The 24239-nt window shown below is 48.6% G+C and overlaps 1 protein-coding gene and 1 long non-coding RNA gene across 2 annotated transcripts; one reads left to right on the forward strand and one right to left on the reverse strand.

Annotated features, from left to right (window-relative positions):
* The first annotated feature begins 90 nt into the window (after positions 1-90).
* LOC310757511 lies at positions 91-6396 on the forward strand. The gene is made up of 3 exons (XR_014545282.1): positions 91-214; positions 638-997; positions 6187-6396. It is a non-coding gene; the product is annotated as an uncharacterized lncRNA (long non-coding RNA).
* Positions 6397-6831: 435 nt separating this feature from the next.
* On the reverse strand, positions 6832-23866 carry LOC310758074 (uncharacterized protein; the record flags this gene model as incomplete). The annotated part of the gene is made up of 4 exons (XM_083604012.1): positions 23800-23866; positions 22083-22256; positions 18660-19979; positions 6832-6839 (listed from the first exon to the last, which is right to left on the reverse strand). The coding sequence occupies exons 2-4, from the start codon at positions 22213-22215 to the stop codon at positions 6832-6834; spliced, it is 1461 nt and encodes a 486-aa protein (XP_083460138.1). The 5' UTR covers positions 22216-22256; positions 23800-23866.
* Positions 23867-24239: the final 373 nt, after the last annotated feature.

Genomic DNA, 24239 nt, shown 5'->3' on the forward strand with positions numbered 1-24239 from the left:
GGGGAGCTGTCTGCGGACAAAGGTCCAGGGGTCCTTCACCTTCGCCTTCCCTTTGGTGGGCATCGCACTTCAGTTTCGGCAAAGGGGCCCCGGGGGGTGCAGGGCAGGGGAGCATCTCTTGGCCCCCCAGGAAAAGAGAAACGTGGGGGGGGGAGACTTCCAAGGAGACCCTTCAGGTCCCCAACTTCGCAGCCGGATCCCACGTACCCTGCCGGTGGGTCCCAGGGAAGGCGCTTCCAGGAGAGGCCCTTTAACATCCACTTATTTAGTCATTTCAAAGTAGGGATCCAGATGCACACGGCAGAATGGTAACGGGGAACCCCCACCTCCCTTGTCGTTCGTCTGCATAAGATCGGGGCGGCCTGACAGCGGAGATGAGCACCCCAACCCCACAGTCGCCTTTGACTGGACGTAAAGGTCCAGGAGTCCTTTTCCTTTTGAATATCCCAGTGTTATTGTGCGTGGGGGGAGGGTAATTTCCTGCGCGGGAGGGGCTTCATCCTGCCATGCAAGCCCTGCAGGTGTTGGGTCACCACTTTGCAGCTGGATTGCATAGATCCGGGGCCCAGTAAGGGCCCTTTTGGGGGGCCCCTCCCTTCCCCATCACTGCATCTTCATCTTTTTGTCCTCTGCCCAGGCGACTGTGGGGTTGGGGCGCTCGTCTCCGCTGTCAGGCCGAGGGGGCTGGCATTTGTCTCCAGACAGCTTTTCCGGGTCACGTGGCCAGGAGGACTAAACCGCTTCTGGCGCAACGGGGTACATTGGTGAAAACCAGAGTGCACAGAAATGCCACAACTACTTGCACTGGCATGTTTTTGAACTGCTAGGTTGGCAGAAGCTGGGACAGAGCAACGGGAGCTCACCCCGTCGTGGGGATTTGAACCCCAACCTCCCTTGTCCTTCAGATGAGGGTCCCCATCACCAAAGAGGGCCCTCAGGGTTGACTCCCCAGGGAGGGGGTGGAAAGAGGCCCAGGAGCCAACTCCTAGGGGCCAAGGTTTGCGGAAATAAAACCCCTGCGTCCAGTCACGCTTCCCTTGCGTGGCTCTGCTTGGGAGCTGACCTGGCAGGAGAGCAGAGTAGCAGCGGTCCTGTGTCCGTGTGAGATGAGGGATAAATCAAGTCCAGAGACAGTTCGGTTCTTATCTCTAGAAGCGTTTATTTACAAGCCATAAATCAGTCTCATTCCATCGGAACTTGGAGGCATTCTCAGCCGTGCTCCAAAAGCACACACGCAGCCTCTGAGCTGAGCTGCGTCTCAGTCAAAATCGAAAGCAAGTCTGAAAGCAGACACACGCTGTGACTCACTTCTCTGTGACAAGCTCCTCCTCCCAGATAAAGGACACCACGGAGTTTTAACCCTGTCAGTTCCAAACTCCACACCCCCTCTTGTCCTGCATCTGGGGACAATAGCCAACAATGCTTTCCCCATACACAGACCCTCACAGAACTCCTCGTGCTTCTGGAAGGTTAATGGTTTTGTGAAACCATCAGCGAGGTTCTTGGTTGAGGGACAGTATTTCAGAGCAACTAGCCCCTCATGAACGCTCTGACATACATTCCGGAACCGTATGTCCAAATGTTTGGTCCTCGCCTTGAATTGCCCTGTCTCAGCCAATTTGAGGCATGGTTGATTGTCTTCATGCACCACAACGGGCAGACAATTCTCTCCACAGATTTCCTCGACCAAACACACATAGAACTCCAGTTCTCTGCAAACCTCTGATAGCGCACTGAACTCAGCTTCAGTAGATGAAAGCGCTATGAGACTTTGCTTCCGGGACCTCCACCCAATCACTGAGTCCCCAAACTTCACCACTAGGCCTGACACTGATTTGCGGTCCTCAAGGTTAGCCCAATCCGAATCCACCCAGGCGGTCAGCTTGACATCGCCCTCAGCTGACATCTTGAGGCAAAAGTCTTTGGTATCTTGCAGGTAACGTAGCACCCGCTTAACACCATTCCAGGCCTGCACACTAGGACTTGAAGCCTCTCTACTGAGCAGATTGACAGCAAACGCTATGTCTGGTCTGCTCCACTGTGACAGGTACAACAGACTACCCAGAGCTGACTGAAAGAGCTCAGTATTTTCGAACACCACGCGTTCTACTTGCTGACACTCCTTCACGTACCCAGTCTCCATGGGTGATCTGGCACCTGCACATTCAGACATCCTGAACTTCTCAAGCAACTGTTCAATCTTACCTTTCTGGCGAAGCAAAAAGTTTCCATCACTTGCTCTCGTGATCTCTACGCCTAGATAGGACTTGACATCTCCAAGTTGCTTCAGCTTGAACCGCTTTCCAAGCTCCTTAGCAAACTTCTCTACCTGTTCACCTGTCTTTGCCATGAGCAAGATGTCATCAACAAACACCTGGGCCACTTGCTGTTGCAAGCCTGAATCTCTAATGTAAAGACAACTGTCTGCAAGAGATCTCTTAAAACCTAGCTCTTCTAAGGCTTCATGTAGGCACATATTCCAATTCCTGGCAGATTGGCGTAATCCATAGATGGATTTGTGCAACCGCCACACGACGCCTGGCTCACTGACTTCAAACCCTGGAGGAGGAAGCATGTACAACTCCTCCTGGAGATCTGAGTTCAGGTAGGCGACATCTACATCAAAATGGTTCACCTTCCAACCTCTCTGTGCTGCTATCGCCAAAAGCGTTCTCAAAGTCTCCGCCCTTGAGGTCGGCGAATATACCTCTGTGAAGTGGACACCCTTCCTCTGTGTGAATCCTCGGGCCACTAACCTCGCTTTATACTGTGGTTCTCCTGCTTCTGTGGGTTTAAGTCGGTAAACCGATCTGCAGCCTACAGCTTGCTGGTTAGCCGGCAGCTGTGTGAGTGAGAACACTCCAAGAGACTCCATTGAGTTCATCTCCTTCTGCATCGCCTCATGCCATTTGCTGGCTTCTTCCCGAGGCAACTTCTGAACATCCTCAAAGGATTCAGGTTCACATCTAGCCACACCAACCCAGACACTCGTGGCTTCATACCTTTCAGGTGGCTTCCCTTTGGTTGATCTTGCTGACCTCCTCAGCGTGAATTCTGGAACTGCGCCTGAATCACCTGGATCAACCCTACTATCCTCTGTGGCAGAAACATCCCCCTCTGACCTGCTGCGCCGTTTAGGGCGAACAGCTGGTTCTGCTGGCGAGGATGGTTCACTCCTTAGCTCAGACTTGACAGAGACCTGTGGAGGGGTCCTGGGACTCCCTTTTGGAGAGATACGGAGCCTCTCCCTTGGAGATCCCGGCTCTGGACTCTGTGGCTGTGGACTGTGCACCTCAGCAACAGGTTCAGCCTCGTCCTCCTCCTCTTCCTCATCTGAGTCTAACAGAACATCTGGATTCCCGTGAAGACGCTTCCACCCACTCTGCTCGCAAAACTCAGCACTGCCGCTAATAAGCAGCTTGGACTGGTTGCCAGTAGGGTATGCGAAACGCCACGCCTTTGAACCCGGCTCATAGCCTACAAAGATCATCTTCCTAGACCTTGGCTCACCCTTTCTGCGCATGGCCTTTGGAATGAGAACCCAAGCCGTAGACCCAAAAGTGCGCAGAAAACCCACTTTCGGCTGCTTCCCGTGAAGCAGAAAGTACGGTGTGTCTCCTACACTTGAATTGAACACCCTGTTCTGCAGAAAACATGCTGTCTTATAACTCTCAGCCCAAAAGCGCTGTGGCAAACCCGAGTCTGCCAACATAGCATTCGCTGATTCCTGTAGTGTGCGAAATTTTCTCTCTGCAACCCCATTCTGTTGCGGAGAGTGGGGGGCCGTCAGTCGATGACTGATACCCTTCTGCCTGAAAAACGATTGCAGCGCAGAACCTGTAAACTCCCCCCCCCCCCGATCAGATTGAAAGGAAATCACCCTGGTAGAGAACCGTAGCTCTACCGCTGTGATCCAATCCCTGATCAGTGCAGCTGCCTCTGACTTCTGTTGCAGCGCAAAAGCCCAAGAATGTCTAGAAAAATCGTCAACCAGAAGCAAAACCCATTTAGATCCAGCTAAAGAAGGTGTCGGCATGGGGCCCGACAAATCTGCATGGACAAGTTCAAAGGGTTTACTGGTTCTCCTCTCTGACCTGGGGTATGTGCATGTTGTGACCTTTGATTGCTTACAGGCTTGACAATCTAGGTATTTGTCACATGCTTTGAACCTACATCCAATTGTGTTGCCTGTGGCTTTTCTCACATATGACCACCCAACGTGCCCAAATCTCCTGTGCCATAAGTGTATACAATCATGGTGTGGTGGGACATTAGCACACTGCCCTTGGGCGTCGTTAATGGACTCTCCACTAGCCCCATTTTCCACCAGCCCCATTTTCCCACCAGTCCCATTTTCAATGGGCATCTCCACCAGAAAGAGCCTGTCTTTTCTCTCGACACTGTAGATCTTCTTCCCATCCCTGCAGAAGGAACACAAATTGTTAGAGAACAGAACATCGAACCCAGCAGCCATAAGAGCTGGCACACTTAAAAGAGAGTGGGCAAGCTCTGGAACCACATAAGCTTGCACCCAATGATCTATAAAAGAACAATAAAGAAACCCAGATTCAGTCAGTGGTCTTTGAGACCCATCTGCTAAGGTAACATAGCGTCCAGTTTTAACTGTCTTGCAGTTCCTCAGGAGCCCTTTAGAGGTCACTAGGCAATGTGAAGCTCCCGAATCGACAACAAGAGATAAAGAGTGTCTCTGGCTGTTTTCCAAAGATGCCGTGGCGTTGCTCGCACTCCCATCGGTTGCCATGGCCACAGCCTCCCCCCGACTGAGGCTTTTGCCTTTTCTCAGAGACACCATCGCAGCTGTGAGGTGATAAGACGCCTTGTCTTTGTTTTTCTCCTGGCCTGCTGCTTTCCCACGTCTGTCCTGGGAACTGGTCTTGGGAACCTGCTTTGTTGACATTCCACACCGGCCGGTGTCCTTGGCAGCCTGGGCCTCTAGCGGATGCTTCCCAGCGCTGTTGGACGTCGTCTCAAAGCACAAACATCTTTCGAAGCCTTTGGCTTTCTCAGAGCTCTTGGAACGGCCTGCCTGGCCTGCCCCCCCACTCCTTCTTGGGGTGCAGCCTGTGCCCTCTTTCACAGCTCTCAGCCTCTCTCCAGCACACAGTCCATCACACAGACGTGTCGAAGCATTGCAAAAGCTTGCCAACACAGTCCCAGCCCCCACTGGGCTTTCTGGGCGTTCCTCAGCCCCTTCTGGGCTTCCAGCCCCCTCTGGTCTGGCTCTCACTTCGGCCTGAGGCTTGCTCCCTTGGCCCTCGGCTTCCTCCCGGCCCTTGGCTCCTGCTGAGCTTTCGCACAGACTCCTCAGCACCTGCCAGGCGGCCTGAGCCAATTTAACGCCCTCCAGGTGGGGCAACAGCAAAGCGTCCACACTTGCTTGCAACATGCTGAGCTCTCTCTGCTCTCTCTCACTTAGCAGAGCAGTAGCATGCATGGGTGGGGCCGGCTCCTTCTGGACTGGACTCCAGAGCCCTGTGGCCACAAACCACCCCCTTGCTCTTCTTGACCAGGCCTCCCAGTTGGCCCCATTCAGCCTCTCACCGGGGTAGCTCTCTTGGCTCTGCTGTGCCTGTGCAGCAGCCATTCTTCCTCCCCCCCGGGGCTTCAGCGTACTCACACTGCCAGCAAGCCGGACTCTCGAAGCAGCCGTCCCTCTTGGCTCTTGGCTCCTCTCTCCAGCATCTCCCACTGCCCTTCCTGGCAGGAGATCACAGCAACTCACCGCTGGCAGCCTTCTCCCTTCTCACACTTGTCAGGAAACACGTAACGCCATAACCTTTGCGGAAATAAAACCCCTGCGTCCAGTCACGCTTCCCTTGCGTGGCTCTGCTTGGGAGCTGACCTGGCAGGAGAGCAGAGTAGCAGCGGTCCTGTGTCCGTGTGAGATGAGGGATAAATCAAGTCCAGAGACAGTTCGGTTCTTATCTCTAGAAGCGTTTATTTACAAGCCATAAATCAGTCCCATTCCATCGGAACTTGGAGGCATTCTCAGCCGTGCTCCAAAAGCACACACGCAGCCTCTGAGCTGAGCTGCGTCTCAGTCAAAATCGAAAGCAAGTCTGAAAGCAGACACACGCTGTGACTCACTTCTCTGCGACAAGCTCCTCCTCCCAGATAAAGGACACCACGGAGTTTTAACCCTGTCAGTTCCAAACTCCACACAAGGTTCCATTGTCCCCCACCTAAATAAAATATTTGAGGCCCCCCCGAAAAAAAGTTGATTGACATTAAAATGGTGAGGGGTGTGTGGCATCATCTCATCCATTAGACTGGCAGGAAGAGGGTGTGGGAGGGAAGCCTAGCCAAGCATTGCCAGGGGACGGTTGGGGGCGCTGGCAGAGAATTTCCTGGAGGGGCTCCAGAGCTGCCTTGGCGTCTTCCTCCTGCTCAGGTATCTGATTGAAGTAAAGCGGGGTGGGGTGGGGGTCCTAGTCCCACCGCACCCCCTTCCTCCAGGGAGTTTGGATTCATGGAATCCTAGAGCCAGCCAGCCAAAACCACAGAGAGCATGTGAAGCTAACTCTTTATTAGCAGAAACAAGGACTGCTCCAGGGTGCCAGGAATGGTCAGCACTCAACTCTTCTCAGTAGTTGCAGAGATCCGGTTGGAAGAATCCGCAGCCCAGCCCTTTGCGGTTCTGACGCACGAGCCAACACCTAGGGGCTGATCGGCTTTGCCAACAAAATATTTGTGGGGTCCTGGCACCCCCAAAGTTAACCGGCACTGCCATTCAAATAGAGTGTGTGCAATAGCTAAGTTAAGGAGCTGAAGTGAAATAACTGGAAACAAGCTCAGCATTGGCCATCCTCTCTAGACACCTGTAACATTGAAGAGGAATAACTTAAAAGAAGCAACAGAAGTTTTAAAAAGCTGCACATTTACTACTTTGTTTAGAACCCTGTATCATACACTAAATTTAGTACAATTTATTATTAAGTTAACTGTTTCCTGAAAGAACATTATCTATCTCCTGACACATCCTTTGTTTTTTTCAACTTTGTTGTGTAAAATAAATCTTTCTTGTTTGTTCAACTTCTGCCAGAGTCTCCAAGGATCTTTGTTTACATTCAAACAAAAAGTGTAAGATACCCATTGTGGTTATATAGGCAGTCAGGACTGACTGAAGAAACTGATTACAGTGGTACCTTGGGGGAGAGTGTCAATGATTAAAATGGTGATATTACCAAAAATCCTATTTTTATTTCAAACTATCCCAATAATAATTGGGACAAAATATTTTAAAAGCTGGCAAAGAGACCTTGCCAATTTTATATGGCAAGGGAAGAAAGCCAGAAGAAAATCAGAAATAATGATGGGGCCAAAAGAAACGGGGGGATTTGCAGTCCCAGATTTAAGAAGATATTTTGAAGCAGCGTGCTGGAGTTGGATGAAAGAGTGGATGTTACTAAAAGATACTGAAGTTTTGGAACTAGAAGGCTGGGACAAAATACAGGGTTGGCATGGATATTTATTCTATGGGAAAATACAATTGCATAAAGGATTTACGAAACCGCCTTGTGAGAAAGGCCCTATTTGAGGTATGGGAGAGAACGAAAGAGAGAATTATAGAAAGAACTCCAAGGTGGACCTCTCCAATAGAGGCAACCTCGACATTAAAAAAAATTTGCCTGGCCAACCTATAGAGATTTAGCAGAAGGAATGAAGGAAAATATCAAAAGAATAGAATCATAGAATCATAGAGTTGGAAGAGACCACAAGGGCCATCGAGTCCAACCCCCTGCCAAGCAGGAAACACCATCAGAGCACTCCTGACATATGGTTGTCAAGCCTCTGCTTAAAGACCTCCAAAGAAGGAGACTCCACCACACTCCTTGGCAGCAAATTCCACTGTCGAACAGCTCTTACTGTCAGGAAGTTCTTCCTAATGTTTAGGTGGAATCTTCTTTCTTGTAGTTTGCTCTGTGTCCGCTTCTCTGGAGCAGCAGAAAACAACCTTTCTCCCTCCTCTATGTGACATCCTTTTATATATTTGAACATGGCTATCATATCACCCCTTAACCTCCTCTTCGAAGAAGAGGACAAAGAACTCAAAATACTGGGAATAAATTGGTTAGAATATTTCCAACTTAAGGCTACATATGAGAAAGATATAAAAACTGGGGGATTTGGGAATAAAATATCAAAATTAGAAAGAGAGGTTTTACAAAATAATCAAAAAAACACTCTCTAAAATATATAGATCAAGAAGTCAAAGCAGTGAATATTCTAAAGTGGGAATGGGATTTAGGATATACAATTGATTCTGAAGATTGGAAAAAGTTTTGGGGGGAAAATATAAATTTTACAGCTTAGTATTCATTAAGAGAGAATTATATAAAGATGCACCACAGATGGTATATGGCACCAGACAGACTGGCAAAAACAAATAGATCAAATAGTAATAAATGGTGGAGATGTAATAGAATGAAAGGCACTCTATACCATATGTGGTGGACATTTCCAGAGATCAAAAATTTTGGGAGATGATCCATGAAGAGATTAAAAAATTGATAAAGTATCATATCAGGAGGGCAAAAGCATATTTACTAGGAATCTTGAGTAAGCATATCCCCAAAGACAAAATTAACATCTTTCTGTATGCAACAACAGCAGCGAAAATGTTGGTAGCCAGTCATTGGAACGGAAATTATATCCCAACAAAAGGGAACTGGTTAAGTAAACTATGTGAGTACCTGGAGTTAGCAAAATTGACGGATTTAATTAGGCATAAATCCAAAACTATAATACAGAAACAATGGGAATGCTTAAATGAATATTTATACAAGCAGGGCTCAAATACGAAGGTTTGGCTGTGCTTAGACTAAGCTTGTTAAGAATATAGAGAACATAAAGATTTGACGGATTATGAAAGAACCTAAGGAAGGGAAATGATTGAAGAACAGATGTAAAGGCGAGCAAGATAACGAAGAGACGTGCGGTGAATGCGGCGGAAGTCTTTTAAAATATTTTAACTAGGATTTATAAATTGTAATGCTTGAAGGAGTAAAAATTAAGGGGGTGAAGCAATTAGCAATTCAAGCTAAAGAGCTAGCCCAGGAAGATGGAAAAAAAGTAACTACACTATCTGTGATGGGATGATGAGCTGCTTGTGCGTGAAATTCCTAGTCCCTCAGAGTTTGGCTAAGTCCACAAACCTCTGTCTGTAACGGAGCTCCTTAGGCATGGCTCCGTCAGTCGCTGGTAGAATCCGACAGTGGGCGTTTACGGAACTTCTTCCAGCATAAAAGCTCCTTAACGGAAACGCGCCTTCTGGACTCTCAGCGCGACAGTTTCCGGCGAGGAGTGGGTGTCCCTATAGGAGGTCCTGAAACCTCCCCACTGTTTTCGCTGGAAGTGTCTCTGAGCCATCCCTCCGACTCACTTTCCCTTGGAGCTCCTTCTCTCCCCCTGCTGGTTCCCTCCTCAGCTGATAAGTCTCTCCCAACCTCTGTGAGCCCTTTCACCTCCTGTTCTTCCGATGGCAGTTCCCTGACATCCACCTCCCCTCCAGGGCCCCCTTCACCCCCTCCCCTCCCCTCCTCTGCGGGCGGCGAGGGAGCAAAACCCCTGAAAGAACCTCCCTCATCTTCCGAAGTCTCGAACATTTCCCTCCACCGGTTGCTGTTTCTGGTTTCTAAGTACTCCTCCTCATCGGAGTCTATCCCTTCTTCCAACTCCGATTCCGTGAATCCTTCCAGTTCCTCCTCCTCGTCGGTGGTGCCAAAGTTCTCCCTCCGGAACCTCGCTACTGACTGAGGTTTCCTGGGGAACCTTTGATGGAACGTTTCGATTAAGATCTCGTCATTGACCTCCTCTGCCGTCACCCAGGTATTTTCTGACTCCGGTTCCCCTTCCCACGCTACCAAATACTCCACCTGATTACCCTTCCACCTGGAGTCGATGATTTCCGCCACATGGTTGCTGCTTTCCCTCTCTTCTAAGACTGGTCCCCGTGTGGAAACCCCTTCATTTCCCCCCCTATACGGTGACAGTAATGACCTGTGGAATACTGGGTGCAGTTTCATGTGGTTCGGTAACCGGAGTCTGAAAGCCACTGGGTTGACCTGTTGAATGACCTCAAATGGTCCCAATCTTTTGGGTCTCAATTTCTTGCAACCCCCCTTGAACGGCAACCCTTGGGTTGACAGCCACACCTGATCCCCCACCCTTATGGTTTCACCTTCCCTTCTGTTCTTGTCTGCCTGTCTCTTATATTCTTCTTTGGCACTTTCTAAGTTGAGTTGGAGTTGACGATGGATCGCTTCCATTTCTTCTACAAAATGTTCGGCGGCCGGGACGCTCCATCTCTCCCCTCCTCCCCCTGGAAATGCCCTGGGGTGGCACCCATAATTAGCCAAAAAGGGGCTCATCCCGGTGGACACATTCTCCGCATTATTGTAGGCAAATTCCGCCAGCGCCAACTTTTCGACCCAATCGTTCTCTCTGTCATTGACATAACACCTCAGGTATTGTTGGAGGATACCGTTTGCTCTTTCCGCCTGCCCGTTGGTTTCAGGGTGCCTGGCAGTCGAAAAATTGACCTCTACGTGCAGTAAGCTCATGAGCTTCCTCCAGAACCTGAACGTGAATTGTTTGCCTCTGTCTGAGACCACCCTCAAGGGGGCGCCATGCAGCCTAAAAATATGTTCTACAAACAATTTCGCGGTCTCTTCCGCCGTGACTGCATGTGAGCAAGCTACAAAGTGGCCCATCTTAGTTAACAGGTCTACTACGACCAGGATGGCGGTTTTCCCCTTGGATTTCGGCAGATCAGTCATAAAATCTATCGATACCGCCTCCCATGGTCGTTCTGGTGTGGGTAACGGTTCTAATAACCCCGCCGGCGCCCGCCTTTCTCCTTTGGCTCGCTGGCATTGGTCACACCCTCTTACATACTCCCGTACATCTTCCCTCACCTTAGGCCACCAAAATTCCCTGGTAACCAACCACATGGTCTTGTGTTGCCCAAAATGCCCCGCTGTGGGGCTGTCGTGCAGCTGTTTGAGTACTCTCCCTCTCAATTCCCCTTCGGGTATATATAGTGCCCCTTTGTAATACAATGCCCCGTTTCTTTCTTCAAAACCTCCGGGGTTTTCTCCCTCTCTCCTTAGACACCTGAGCTTATTCTGGGCGTATTCATCATTCTCCGTTCCCTCTACCAGTTCCCTTTGCCCCACCAATGCCGCCCCACACACCCAGCGGTCCTCTGGGATGATATGTCTCTCTTCGGGTGCTCCCTCCCCCTCCAAATATTCAGGTTTGCGTGAGAGAGCGTCCGCCCTGACGTTTTCTGGACCTGGCACATAGCAAATTTCAAAATGAAATTTGGAGAACTCCTGGGCCCATCTCACTTGTCGTTGGTTGAGCATTCGTGCCGTTCTCCAATACTCTAAATTCTTGTGGTCCGTGCACACTTGCACCTTATGTTGTGCACCAATTAGTAAGTGTCTCCATCTCCGGAACGCTTCGTGAATGGCGAGTAGTTCTCGGTCATATACCGTGTAGTTCCTCTCGGATTTGTTTAGCTTACGCGAGAAGAAGGCACACGGTCTCCACTCCGACCTACTCTTCCCCGGCTGAAGAAGCACCGCCGCCACTGCCCGGTCTGATGCATCAGTTTCCACTCTCATTGGTTTTTGTAAATCCACATGCAGGAGCTGTTCTTCCGAAGCGAATGCCTTTTTCAATTCTTCAAATGCTTGCTCCGCCTCCGCCGTCCAAACAAATTTCTTCTTGCTGCTGAGACAGTCCGTAATGGGAGCCGTTAAGTGGGCAAAGTTCTTGATGAACTTACGATAAAAGTTCCCAAACCCTAAGAATCTTTGCACATCCCTTTTCGTTTTCGGTGTCTTCCATTCCAGCACCGCCTGGACCTTGCCTTGATCCATGGCTAATCCCTTGTCTGATAAGCGGTACCCCAGGAATTCCACCTCCTTGGTGTGAAACTGACACTTCTCCAATTTCACCCACAGCTGGTTTGCTTGCAGTTGGCTCAACACTTCCCTGACGTCCTTTACATGCTGCTGCTCATTCTCTGAATATACTAACACGTCATCTAGGAAGGCCACGCAATTCTTGTAGAGCAGAGGTCCCAGGACGTGGTTCATGAACGACTGAAAACATGCTGAGCCTGCTTGTAATCTGAAGGGCATAACGAGATATTCAAAAGCCCCCAAAGGGGTGAACATGGTGGTTTTCCATTCATCCCCCTTCCTTATCCGTATCAGGTTGTATGCCCCCCTCAGGTCCAGTTTAGTAAAAATCTTTCCCTTCCTCACCCTGGTCAAAATGTCATCAATTCTGGGCATGGGGAAAGCCACTGGTTCCGACACTGCATTTAGGGCCCGGTAGTCCACTACAAGTCTCGGTTTATCCGTGTTTTTTTTGTCCACAAAAAACACTGGGCTGCCCCCCACCGCTCTGGACTCTCTGATGAAACCTCGCTTCAGGTTTTTATCAATAAACTCCCTTAACTCCTGCATTTCCCTGTCTGACATGGCGTACAGCTTGCCCACTGGGAGCTGGGCCCCAGGGACTAGATTGATTTGGCAGTCAAAGGCTCTATGCGGTGGTAGTTTGTCGGCTTCCCTTTCGCTGAAGACATTGCTCAGGTCAGCGTATTGTTTGGGCACCTTCCCTTTGTCCGTTACTTCCGTCCCTGCTAGAAAGGCTTTTGCCCCTTCCGGAGCCTTCCCCTCTTTGCAGTGTTCTAGGCAATGTGCTGACCCAAAGGAGACCACTCTCTGATGCCAGCCCACTAGCGGATCGTGCAACGCTAGCCAGCTCATTCCCAAAATAATGGGAGCCCCTCCCAAGGTGGCCACATTGAACGCTATTCTTTCGGTGTGCCTGGCCACCCTCATTACCATTGGGATGGTCTGTAGGCTAACTTCTCCTCCCAACAGCTCCCTCCCATCGATCGTGGTCACCTGCAAGGGGTTACTTAAAGGGATTGTCTGTATCTGGTGTTCAGCTGCAAACTCCTTACTCATAAAATTACAGGAGCTGCCTGAGTCCAATAGCGCCTTTATCTTTAGTGGGTGTCCGTTTGGCAGCTCTAGCAACACCTCTATCACTAGGACTGGTCTTGGAGGTTCCGGCGTGGGCACTTTTACTGCTCCTTGGCCTGGCTGCTGTGCCCTGACGGTGTCAGCCAGGCATTGGCTTTTACTTGCTCCTGGACTTCCTCCTCCTTTCCCCCAACAGCTCCCGCCATCCCTTGCCATTCCTTTCTTTGTGGGCAGACTCTGGCAAAGTGACCTGGCTGCTGGCAGAGATAACATTTCTTGGCGCTCTTCCCCTCCTTCTTCTGCCCTTCACTGGGATTTGAAACTGCGCACGCGCGCGCTGTTCCAATTTCCATCGGCTCTCCTGGCGGGAAAGTTGGCTCCGGAATCTCTGGAATGCGGAAATCCCTCCAACGCTCCCCTTTCCCTTCCCGCTTCTCCAAGGCTCTCGCCTCCTGGCGCGCTCCAATGGTCAGCGCTGATTTGGTCAGCTGGTCCATAGACTCCGCCCTGGGCGCCCGGGAAAGTTCGTCTTTCACCGCCGAAGAAAGCCCCTCTTCGAAAAGCATTTGAATGGGTTCCGCCGATAGATCCCACCCCAATTTATGTATCAACATGGTAAACTCAGTCCAGTACTCACGGACAGATCGGCTCCCCTGTTTACAAGCCATCAACTGTCTGCGCACCACTCCCTGCTCAATGTCGCTGGAAAACATCAGGTCCATGGCGCGAAAAAACTTCCTCGTGTCCTTCAGGACGTCATTATTCCCTGCCATCAGGGGTCTAACCCAGTCTCTCGCCCCCCCTTCGAGATGGCCAACCACAAACGCCACTCGCGATTCCTCGTCGGGAAAGTCGTCAAACTGCAGATTGAGAGCATACTGCATCTCTGTCCTAAAGGCTTGATAGTTCCTGGGATCCCCCCCAAACTTCTGCACCAATCCTGGCATCTTTCTTGCCAATGGGGAGCCTTTTGCCTTTTCTGCATCCTGCGCCCTCCTCTCCTCGAGCCTCGCCGTTTGCAGCGCTAGCTGGACCTCCAACACCCGGTACCTTTCTTCCAGGCTTGGACCCGCTCCAGCTCCTCCCGCTTCTCCGGTTCCGGCTGGGTTGCTCATGATGCCTCTCTGCACAAGCTGCTTTCAGGGACTGTCGGATTGCTGTGATGGGATGATGAGCTGCTTGTGCGTGAAATTCCTAGTCCCTCAGAGTTTGGCTAAGTCCACAAACCTCTGTCTGTAACGGAGCTCCTTAAGCATGGCTCCGTCAGTCGCTGGTAGAATCCGACAGTGGGCGTTTACGGAATTTCTTCCAGCATAAAAACTCCTTAACGGAAACGCGCCTTCTGGACTCTCGGCGCGACAGTTTCCGGCGAGGAGTGGGTGTCCCTATAGGAGGTCCTGAAACCTCCCCACTGTTTTCGCTGGAAGTGTCTCTGAGCCATCCCTCCGACTCACTTTCCCTTGGAGCTCCTTCTCTCCCCCTGCTGGTTCCCTCCTCAGCTGATAAGTCTCTCCCAACCTCTGTGAGCCCTTTCACCTCCTGTTCTTCCGATGGCAGTTCCCTGACACTATCTAAACAGGGGTCAGAATTGCCGGACCCCCAGAGAAGAGCTAATATGATTTTGGGAGGAATTCTGGAAGAAATACAGGCTAAAGAGTTGGAAGAAACTTTGAGAACCTGGCTATGCTCCACCTCCATCGTTCTGCCCGGACACTGAGGTCCAGCGCCAAGGGCCTTCTGGCGGTTCCCTCGGTATGAGAAACCAAGTAACAGGGAACCAGGCAGAGGGCCTTCTCGGTAGTGGCACCCACCCTGTGGAACGCCCTCCCATCAGATGTCAAAGAGAAAAATAACTACCAAACTTTTAGAAGACATCTGAAGGCAGCCCTGTTTAGGGAAGCTTTTAATGTTTAATAGGTTATTGTATTTTACTGTTTTGTTGGAAGCCGCCCAGAGTGGCTGGGGAAACCCAGCCAGATGGATGGGGTATAAATAATAATAAATTATTATTATTAGTAGTAGTAGTAGTAGTAGTAGTAGTTGTAGTTGTACTCAAGGAGTTAGTTTGAAGGCAGAAGATGTGGAACGAGCCCATCACTGCCGAGAGCCTAAGGGGAGAAAATCCCCCAGGAATGTAATAATTAAATGTTCTAGAGAGAAGCTGCAACAGCAGGTATACCAGACTTTGAAGAAAATCTGGGATACCATATAGTTAAAGGTATGTATAGAGGAGAGTCCTTAAAGGAGAGCCAGTGTGGTGTAGTGGTTAAGAGCGGTAGTCTCGTAATCTGGTGAACCGAGTTCGCGTCTCCACTCCTCCACTTGCAGCTGCTGGGTGACCTTGGGCCAGTCACACTTCTCTGAAGTCTCTCAGCCCCACTCACCTCACAGAGTGTTTGTTGTGGGGGAGGAAGGGAAAGGAGAATGTTAGCCACTTTGAGACTCCTTCGGGTAGTGATAAAGCAGGATATCAAATCCAAACTCTTCTTCTTCTTCTTCTTCTTAAAGTCATTGCAGGAAGTAATAGAGAATATAGGTAACCAATATTGGTTAAAAATTGGAGGACTATACAACAAAATTTCCAAAGTCCAAGAGACAGGAAACAGGAGTTTAGAAGAGCCAATAGAGGAACTATACAAACAAATGAACAGACAACCCAACTTATTCAAAAGATGTGGAGTAAGGAAGAACAAGTTAGCGAAGCAAAGGTTGAAAGGATAATGAAAGGAACAGATGAGATTAAAGTAAGCAAATTCAGAGAGCTGAAATTAAAATTATTTCTAAAATGGTACAGAACTCCAGCCCAGCTTGCTAATATGGTAGCAGGATTGAATTCTAGCTGTTGGCACTGTGAACAAGTCAAGGGATGGTTTTCCCATATGTACAGGGAATTCCCAGAGGTAAAGGAATTCTGGGGGGAAATCCTAAAGGTTATTAATGAAATTTTTAAAATGAAGCTTTCAATAGATTTTGATTTCATGACAATGGGTATACTTGGAAACATGGCAACAGAGAAAGGTGACCAGTTTACCTTCAAAGCTATGATATTAGCGGGAAAGGCAACGATAGCTTTAGGTTGGAAAGAGAGAGGAAAATGGACAGTAGAGGCATGGAATACTTATTTGTTTGAACTTATTTCGTCGGACATTGTCACAGTCATGTCACAGGAAACAACGTGGAAGGTCAAGTCCACCACGATAAGAAACAGAGGGAACCCCTATCTTGAATGGATAAAATCTACTGGAACAAAAGACATTCGGTGGAAACTAAAGACGCTATGCCCGTGGCTGAGGATAATTGTTTGAACCCTTCCAATGGGTATTGGGGGGGAGGAGGGAAAGGAAAAAATTGTACAGCAAATTTAAAAATTGTAAGAAGATAATATATGTATGTAAAAATCGAATAATTTTTTTAAAAAAAGAAAGCAATGCAAAACAGATTAATCAATTCCAGACTTTTAAAAACAACTCCGAAAACAGTAATTTAACATGAATTTTACTATCTAACGAGACCATTGATCCATAAAATGAAAGCAATAATCAATGTACTATACTATAACAGAAAGAAGACAGTACTTTAGATTAAAATTAAAATTATTATTTTTTCTTACCTGCACTGATGATAGACATTGTTTGGATGGGGGATTTTATACATTGCCACAGTCACACAATCAATCAAAAACGAACAACAAGCCACAGTCACACCAAAAAAGCCAAATAAAAATGCAATTTCTTTTAGCAAAAACAAAAGCACCAGATATAAGCTCCAAATATCACCTCAGAACACTGCAAACTGGAAATGGAAGGCTTTAATTACAATGGGGGGATGCAAATTAGCAGCGCAACAGTGAAAAAGGCTCAGGAGCACGTTCGGCTTCTGAAGCAAAGTTCGCAAACTGGAACACTGACTTCCAGGTTTGCAGCATTTGAGTTCAAAGTTGTTCAAGAACTAAGCTGTTTGAAAACCGAGGTACCACTGTATACAGACATGGTTGCCATATATCCAGAATTGTAAGCAGCGTCTGGGCGGAAATTGCTGAAATGTCCGGGAAAATCTGGACGTATGACAGCCCATGTTGCAAGCGTAGATTTCGGCAAACGTCACTTGAAATAGATACGCACCCCCCCAGTTCCTTCAAGCCCCCCTCATATGGCTTGGTTTCAGACCCTTGATGATCTTGATTGACTCCTCTGAATCATCTTCATGAAGTTTTCCCTTAGCATGTAGCTAGCTGTAAATCTTAAATTTACTTTCCACAGTTGCTCCCATAAAGCAAAGTCAATGTTTTGTCCTACATCTCTGGCCCAGCTTCTCATTCATGATTTTATCATTTCATTCTTTGTATCCCACTCCAGTAACATTTAGATAATATTTTAACCCTGGAGCCTAATAACTGCCTTTCTAACTGTGAGTTTTGTTCTGCAAATCCGTTTTTAAAAATCTGACTTAAATGTTGAATTCAACTGATGGTAAATTGACCAGTCTCCCTCCCACCTAGAGGAAGAAGTTCCCTTTATAGGGACCCCACATACAATGAAGCAATACCACACGGCCCTAAACCTAACCTCCTAATACATTGACCTCAGCGGGTATTGGTCTGCTGTGTCAAAGTTTTACTGGACGTTTGGACAATATTGGTGAGAGCACCTGTAATCTCAGGGTCACCACTTCCCCTGGAATAAGAATCACTTCCGTCCAAACCAGTAAGTATGTCTGTAATTATGACAATCTGACCAATGCCTAGACGACTTAAGCCCTATATCAGACTCCTCTCCATGGGTTTCCCCCCAAATATAGAGCATGGTCCAATCCCCTGGACATTCTCAGACATACAGAAGTCCTTCTCAAGGTCATGAAGGAATCTGAAGAGGTGATTCAAGCAGCACAAAAGGAGATGTCTCCTAAAGATCAGGAGGAACTTTCTGATAGTAAGAGCCAGCAGTGAAAAGGAACTCCCTCAGAAGGGGGTGGACTCTCCTTCATTGGAGGTCTTTAAGAAGAAGTTGGATGGCCATCTGTCATGGATGCTTGACATGATTTTTTTCTGCGTTGGCAGGTGTTGGACTAGATTCCGAATCTACCATTCTATTATTCACCATGCTGTGAGTTCTTGAATTGACTTTTTTACAAGGGAAATTTTATCTACATTCCATGCGCTGATATGCTTTCAACCCTGTATGAATTATTTGGTGGGCCATGAGAGTGGCACTCTGACTGAAGGCCTTCCCACATTCCAAACACTAAGAAGATTTCCCTCTGGTGTGAATTCTCTGATGCAAAGCGAGACTGCTGCTCTGACTGAAGTTCTTTCCACATTCTAAGCACTGATAGGGTTTCTCCCCTGTATGGATTCTTTGATGGGAAGCGAGATGGGCGCTCTTACTGAAGCTCTTCCCACATTCCAAGCAGTGATAGGGTTTCTCCCCTGTATGTATTCTTTGATGAAAAGCGAGATGGGTTCTCTGACTGAAGCTCTTTCCACATTCCAAGCACTGATAGGGCTTCTCCCCGTATGGATTCTTTGATGGGAAGCGAGATGGGTTCTCTGACTGAAGCTCTTTCCACATTCCAAGCACTGATAGGGTTTCTCCCCTGTATGGATTCTGTGATGCAACGCGAGACTCTTGCTGTGACTGAAGCTCTTTGAACATTCAAAGCAGTGATAGGGTTTCTCCCCTGTATGGATTCTTTGGTGGGAAGCGAGCTGGGTTCTCTGACTGAAGCTCTTTCCACATTCCAAGCACTGATAGGGTTTCTCCCCTGTATGGATTATTTGATGGGAAATGAGATTATGTCTGTGACTGAAACTCTTCCCACATTCCAAGCACTGGTATGGTTTCTCCCCTGTATGGATTCTTTTATGGATTATGAGATGGGAGCTTTGACTGAAACTTTTCCCACATTCAAAGCACTGATAGGGTTTCTCCCCTGTATGGATTCTTTGATGGGAATAGAGACTCTGACTTTGACTGAAGCTCTTTCCACATTCCAAGCACTGATGTGGTTTCTCTCCTGTATGAACTTTTTGATGGGAATAGAGACTCTGTCTGTGACTGAAGCTCTTCCCACATTCCAAGCACTGAAAGGATTTCTCCCCTGAATGAATTCTTTGATGGGAAGTGAGACTGTCCTTTCGACTGAAGCTCTTCCCACATTCCAAGCACTGATAGGGTTTCTCCCCTGTATGGATTCTTTGATGGGAATAGAGACTCTGACTGTGACTGAAACTCTTCCCACATTCCAAGCACTGATAGGGTTTCTTCCCTGTATGAATTCTTTGATGGGAAGTGAGACTGTGGCTGTGACTGAAGCTTTTTCCACATTCCAAGCACTGAAAGGATTTCTCCCCTGAATGAATTCTTTCATGGGAAGTGAGATGGGTGCTCCGACTGAAGCTCTTCCCACATTCCAGGCACTGAAAAGGTTTCTCCCCTGTATGAATTCTTTGATGCAAAGTGAGACTGCTGCTTGCACTGAAGCTCTTTCCACATTCTAAGCACTGATAGGGTTTCTCCCCTGTATGAATTCTTTGATGGGACGTGAGATGTATGCTTTGATTAAAGCTCTTTCCACATTCTAAGCACTGATAGGGTTTCTCCCCTGTATGAATTCTTTGATGGCAAGTGAGATGTGATCTGTGACTAAAGCTCTTTCCACATTCTAAGCACTGATAGGGTTTCTCCCCCGTATGAATTCTTTGATGGCAAGTGAGACTGTCCTTCCGATTGAAACTCTTTCCACATTCTCTGCAGTGATACAATTTCTCTCCTCTGTGAATTCTTCCATGTGAAGTGAGGCTATCCCTCCGAATGAAGCTCTTTCGTTGATTGGAGGTGGACTGGGAGCTCTGGCCGATGTTCTCTCCATACTCTGAATATTTATTTGATTTCTCCGATATGTGGATTCTGTTGTGGTCCCCCTTGTTCTTCCCTTCCCATTCATCACCATCTGCAACGAAGAGAGAAGATAATTATTGCCTCAGGAAGAAATGGAGCTCCAGATTATTGAACAAAGTTCCCCGCCCCTCATCTCACCAAGAGACTTGAGAGTGCTCCGTTTCAGCCTCAAGAGGACAGCCTTGAAGTCTAACTTAATGGCATTGTAGATGTGTGGCATCTTCAACCCCCTAACACTTGAGCACGCCTGAGGGTGCCTGACTCTCTTGAAACCAATGGGCCACACTGCCAGCATACTGCGACCGGGGCGCAGATGACACAGAACCATCAAACCCACCACCTGACCCCTCCCCCAGCAATGCACTGCCATGTTAGGGTAAGTTGTGCTAAGTCTGCATTGCTGCCCCGGACCCCAACTCCACTCAGAGCGAAGGGGACGTGCTTCACATCCATTATTGAACAACGTTAACGAATGCTTGTGATAAAGGAAGGACTGAAGTTAGATGTGAGGCCTTACAATAGTTTTCACTGCCTTTGTTTCCTGGTAATAACTGACATATTGCTTGGCTTTTATCTGGGATAGATTTGATTTGGCTCAATCCTGGAATCCACCCCATATGCAAGGTCAGTCATCTCTTTGGTCAATCAAATGCAAACAGAAGCCAAAACAACAAACCTGACAGAAGTTACTTCAACTTCCCTAAAAACTCTCAAGCCCACATTTAAGAAGGCCTGGGTGGTTCAGACAAGCCTGGTCATTGTTTCAAAATGCATGACTAGACAAAGAATATTCACAAACCGTTGATATCCCTCCATTCAGGGCTCACGGTGTGGATGTTAGAATCCCAGATGCTGTTGGTCTCCATCCAAATAGTGATGGTTCATCAAATAGAGCAGGGATGTGCAACAGGTCGATCACGATCTACTGGTTGATCCCTGCAAGGTTTTGGTCAATCGCAGTCAATTGCTGGCCCCCTCCTGGATCCTCCCTCCATTGTTGGAGAATGGAAGACAGAGCTTACAAACCGAGGCTGGAGGCTGTTTTCCCCCCAGCGCTCCTTTGGTGAGTTGCTAATAAAAGCTCAACAACTTTGACCTGAACCCCTACAAAACAGGGGTATATCACTCCAAGTTTTGAATTCTGCAAGTAGATCGCAGTCTCTTGGAAGTTGGCCACCCCTGAAATAGAGGTATGTATGGAATTGCAAAATTGATGTTATGATCTAACAGGGAATTTTAACGAGAGGGTCCATGATCCCTCAATTCTCCTTCTTGACTTCCTTACGAAAAGCTCTCTTGTCAGGATCCAGCAACGTCCCTGCCTCCTCTGAAAGAAGCAGGAACATCTTCACCTGCACACTCCTCATCAGCTGTTGCCTCAATCTAAATTTGGTCTAAATTTAAACTTTTTTCTAAATATCTTTCTTCGCTTTGAATCTCCTCTCATTTTCATGAGGAGACCAACTCTGTATAGTTTAATTGGTAACATAAGATGGAAAATGACTATTACTCACACTTAATCTAAGCACAACGGCCACAAGAGCTTCTGACTAGGAATTCGGCTATGCCATGTTGAATGTTCTCTGTTCTCCGCTGTTTACCCTTTTTTGTTTCAATTTATACCAATTCATGAAACCAGAACTCATATACTGATCACCAGCGAGGAACGACATGTTATTCCTGCAAATTTATTTAGTCTACATATTTGTATCATATATTAGCCTTATATGATCCTTGTTTTTAAAAGAAAAGGAAAAGTTATTCCTAAAAGAAAAGAAAAAGGCAAAACACAGAGGCCCCATCTGCAGTCAATCCTGACATTAGGAACAGGTAATTTAAAGGTTCATGACTTCTAGTGCTGCGCAATGGATCAGTGAGTTCTCTGACACTGGTAAGGCATTCAATCACAGTACAGGTTGTAGACATCTTGAGCTGCCAATACATCGCGGTGGCCGGGGAGCTGTGATGTATTCCTAGCTCAAATTGCCTGCAGATGTCATTGGCGCAGGCAGGTAGGTGGAGGAGCCCAAAAAGGTGCTCAACTTCTCAATCTCCATCTTCCTGCCTGCCTCCCCCCACCCCCAGGCTGAGCAAGCCCCACTACCTCTCCAGCCCCATCCATCCATGTCCCCATCTCCCCTCCCCTGGGACTCACCAGATCTCTCAGAGGTCCCTGGGAGGGAACGCTCAGAGGCTGTGAGGAGGGATGCAGGAGACAACCTGACCAGGTCAACTGTCCATCTTCCCCCTTCCATCCTCGCTAGGTTTACAGATTCAGTCTCTTTCATCCTTCCTGAGGAGTCGGGAAGCCACCACAAGCTGCAGGGTCCTGGGAGAGAGGAAGAAACAAAGGGAGCCTCAGAGGCCCTGCAGGGATTCTCCTGCCCTAGATATTCCCCTGCTCCTGGAGAAGCACAAATGGGGCAGCCCCTTCCCAACAGAAACCCCATTTGCAACATCTACAGTGATTCCAACTTAATCTGTTGGCACCTCACCCCACTTCGTAAGGCTGGCATGGTATGCACACTAGTGACCTGAGAGTAGACCCCATTGACCATAAATTTTCCCCCTTAATTCCTTTTCATGTTTCCTTATACCATTTGTAGCAATTAAAGCTTTTCTAACTTTAGTCTGCAGCAACCTCTGTGTCATTCACTTAGTGTTCTGCAGAATGCGGAGGCTAGACTGGTGACTGGGAGTGGCTGCTGGAACCATGTAAGACCACTCCTAAAGGATCTACATTGGTTCCCAGTATGTTTCCGAGCACAATTCAAAGTGTTGGTGCTGACCTTTAAACCCTAAACGGCCTCGGCCCAGGATACCTGAAGGAACATCTCCACCCCCATCGTTCAGCCTGGACCCTGAGGTCCAGCACCAACGGCCTTCTGGCAGTTCCCTCAGTGCAAGAAGAGAAGTTACAGGGAAGCAGGCTGAGGGCCTTCTTGGTAGTGGCGCCCTCCCTGTGGTACACGCTCCCATCAGATGTCAAGGAGATGATGTAACCTTTAGAAGACACCTGAAGGCAGCCCTGTATATTATATGTGCTGGAAGCCGCCCTGAGTGTCTGGGAAAACCCAGTCAGATGGGTGGTAGGTAAATATTATTATTATTATTATTATTCACACATGATGTTGATGGCGGTGGCAGCTTCACCCCAGTGCCTTGCCAGGGCAGGAGGGGCATGGTCTTCCTAAAAATATTGAGCTGAGCAAGGCTGGATGCAGCTCCTGCTCCCAAGAGTGGCACATGCCAGCACTTGCTCTGCTGGGAGGGGGCAGATGTTTAACAAGGTTGGAAACCAGATCTCACCCGGCCCTAGGGACTCCTCCCAAGAATCCTGGGGGCCAGAATTGGTTCAGGACCCTGAGAGTTGCAAGGAGACAAAGACTGCAATTCCCAGAGTGGTCACCAATCCCCCCTTCTTGCCAGGGAACTCTGGGAATTGTATTTGGGTAGATGGTGGGAGAGGGTCTCCCCTCCAGTCTGCACACTTGGGGGGGGCTGTATCTCCCCACTCCACAGGGCTTCTCCTTCCTCGGAGTCCTTGGATGCTTCTCTGTGTTGTGAAATGCGACTTTCCCCTCAGTCTGAAGGGGGCTTATTTGCATGCCCTCTTTTTGTTGCCCCAAAGACTCCTCCCCCAAAGGGAAGGCAGCATCTTGATCCAAAGGAAGAACAGAGTCGCAGACCTGCTGGACACTCAGCCCCTCCCTGGCTTGGCAGAGAGGAACTGGGGGCAGGACCCTCTGCTCCCTGACTTGGGGGTCTCCCCCCCATGCATGAGCTGAACGCGGGGGGTTGTCTCCCCCCTTGCTGCCCTGGGACCCGCTTCTCCCCGCTGCCCCCCAAGGGGGAAGAGAGAAGAGACTCACCAGATTCCAGGAGGGGCACCGAGGAAGTTTTTGCAAAGCAGAGAGAACAAAGCAGCCTCCTCTTTGCTTGCAGTGACTGGGCAGGGAGGGCCTTCTGCTCGGGAGGACCTTGCCCTCCCCCGCCCTCCCCTTCCTGTCCTCTCTAGGAATCCCGCTCTGCTCCTTTTAACCCTTGGCAAGCCGAGGGCACCCAGACCGCCCCTCCCTCCCTCTCCCTGCCTGCTTCTGCGCTCTAGGGGCTGCCCTCCCTCCTCCATCTGGGCCAAGGACTCTGCATCAAGGCGCGCCCCCCCATCTTATGCAGACTGACGACAAGGGAGGTGGGGGTTTCTGCATTCTGCAGTGTGAATCTGGATCTTGGAAATGACTAAAAACCTGAATGTTAAAGGGCCTCTCCTGCAAGCGCCTTCCCTGGGACCCACCGGCAGGGTACGAGGGAT

The sequence above is a fragment of the Podarcis filfolensis genome (genome assembly GCF_964270895.1).
Source record: "Podarcis filfolensis genome assembly, chromosome: 2".
In the NCBI taxonomy this organism is placed as follows: Eukaryota; Metazoa; Chordata; class Lepidosauria; order Squamata; family Lacertidae; genus Podarcis; species Podarcis filfolensis.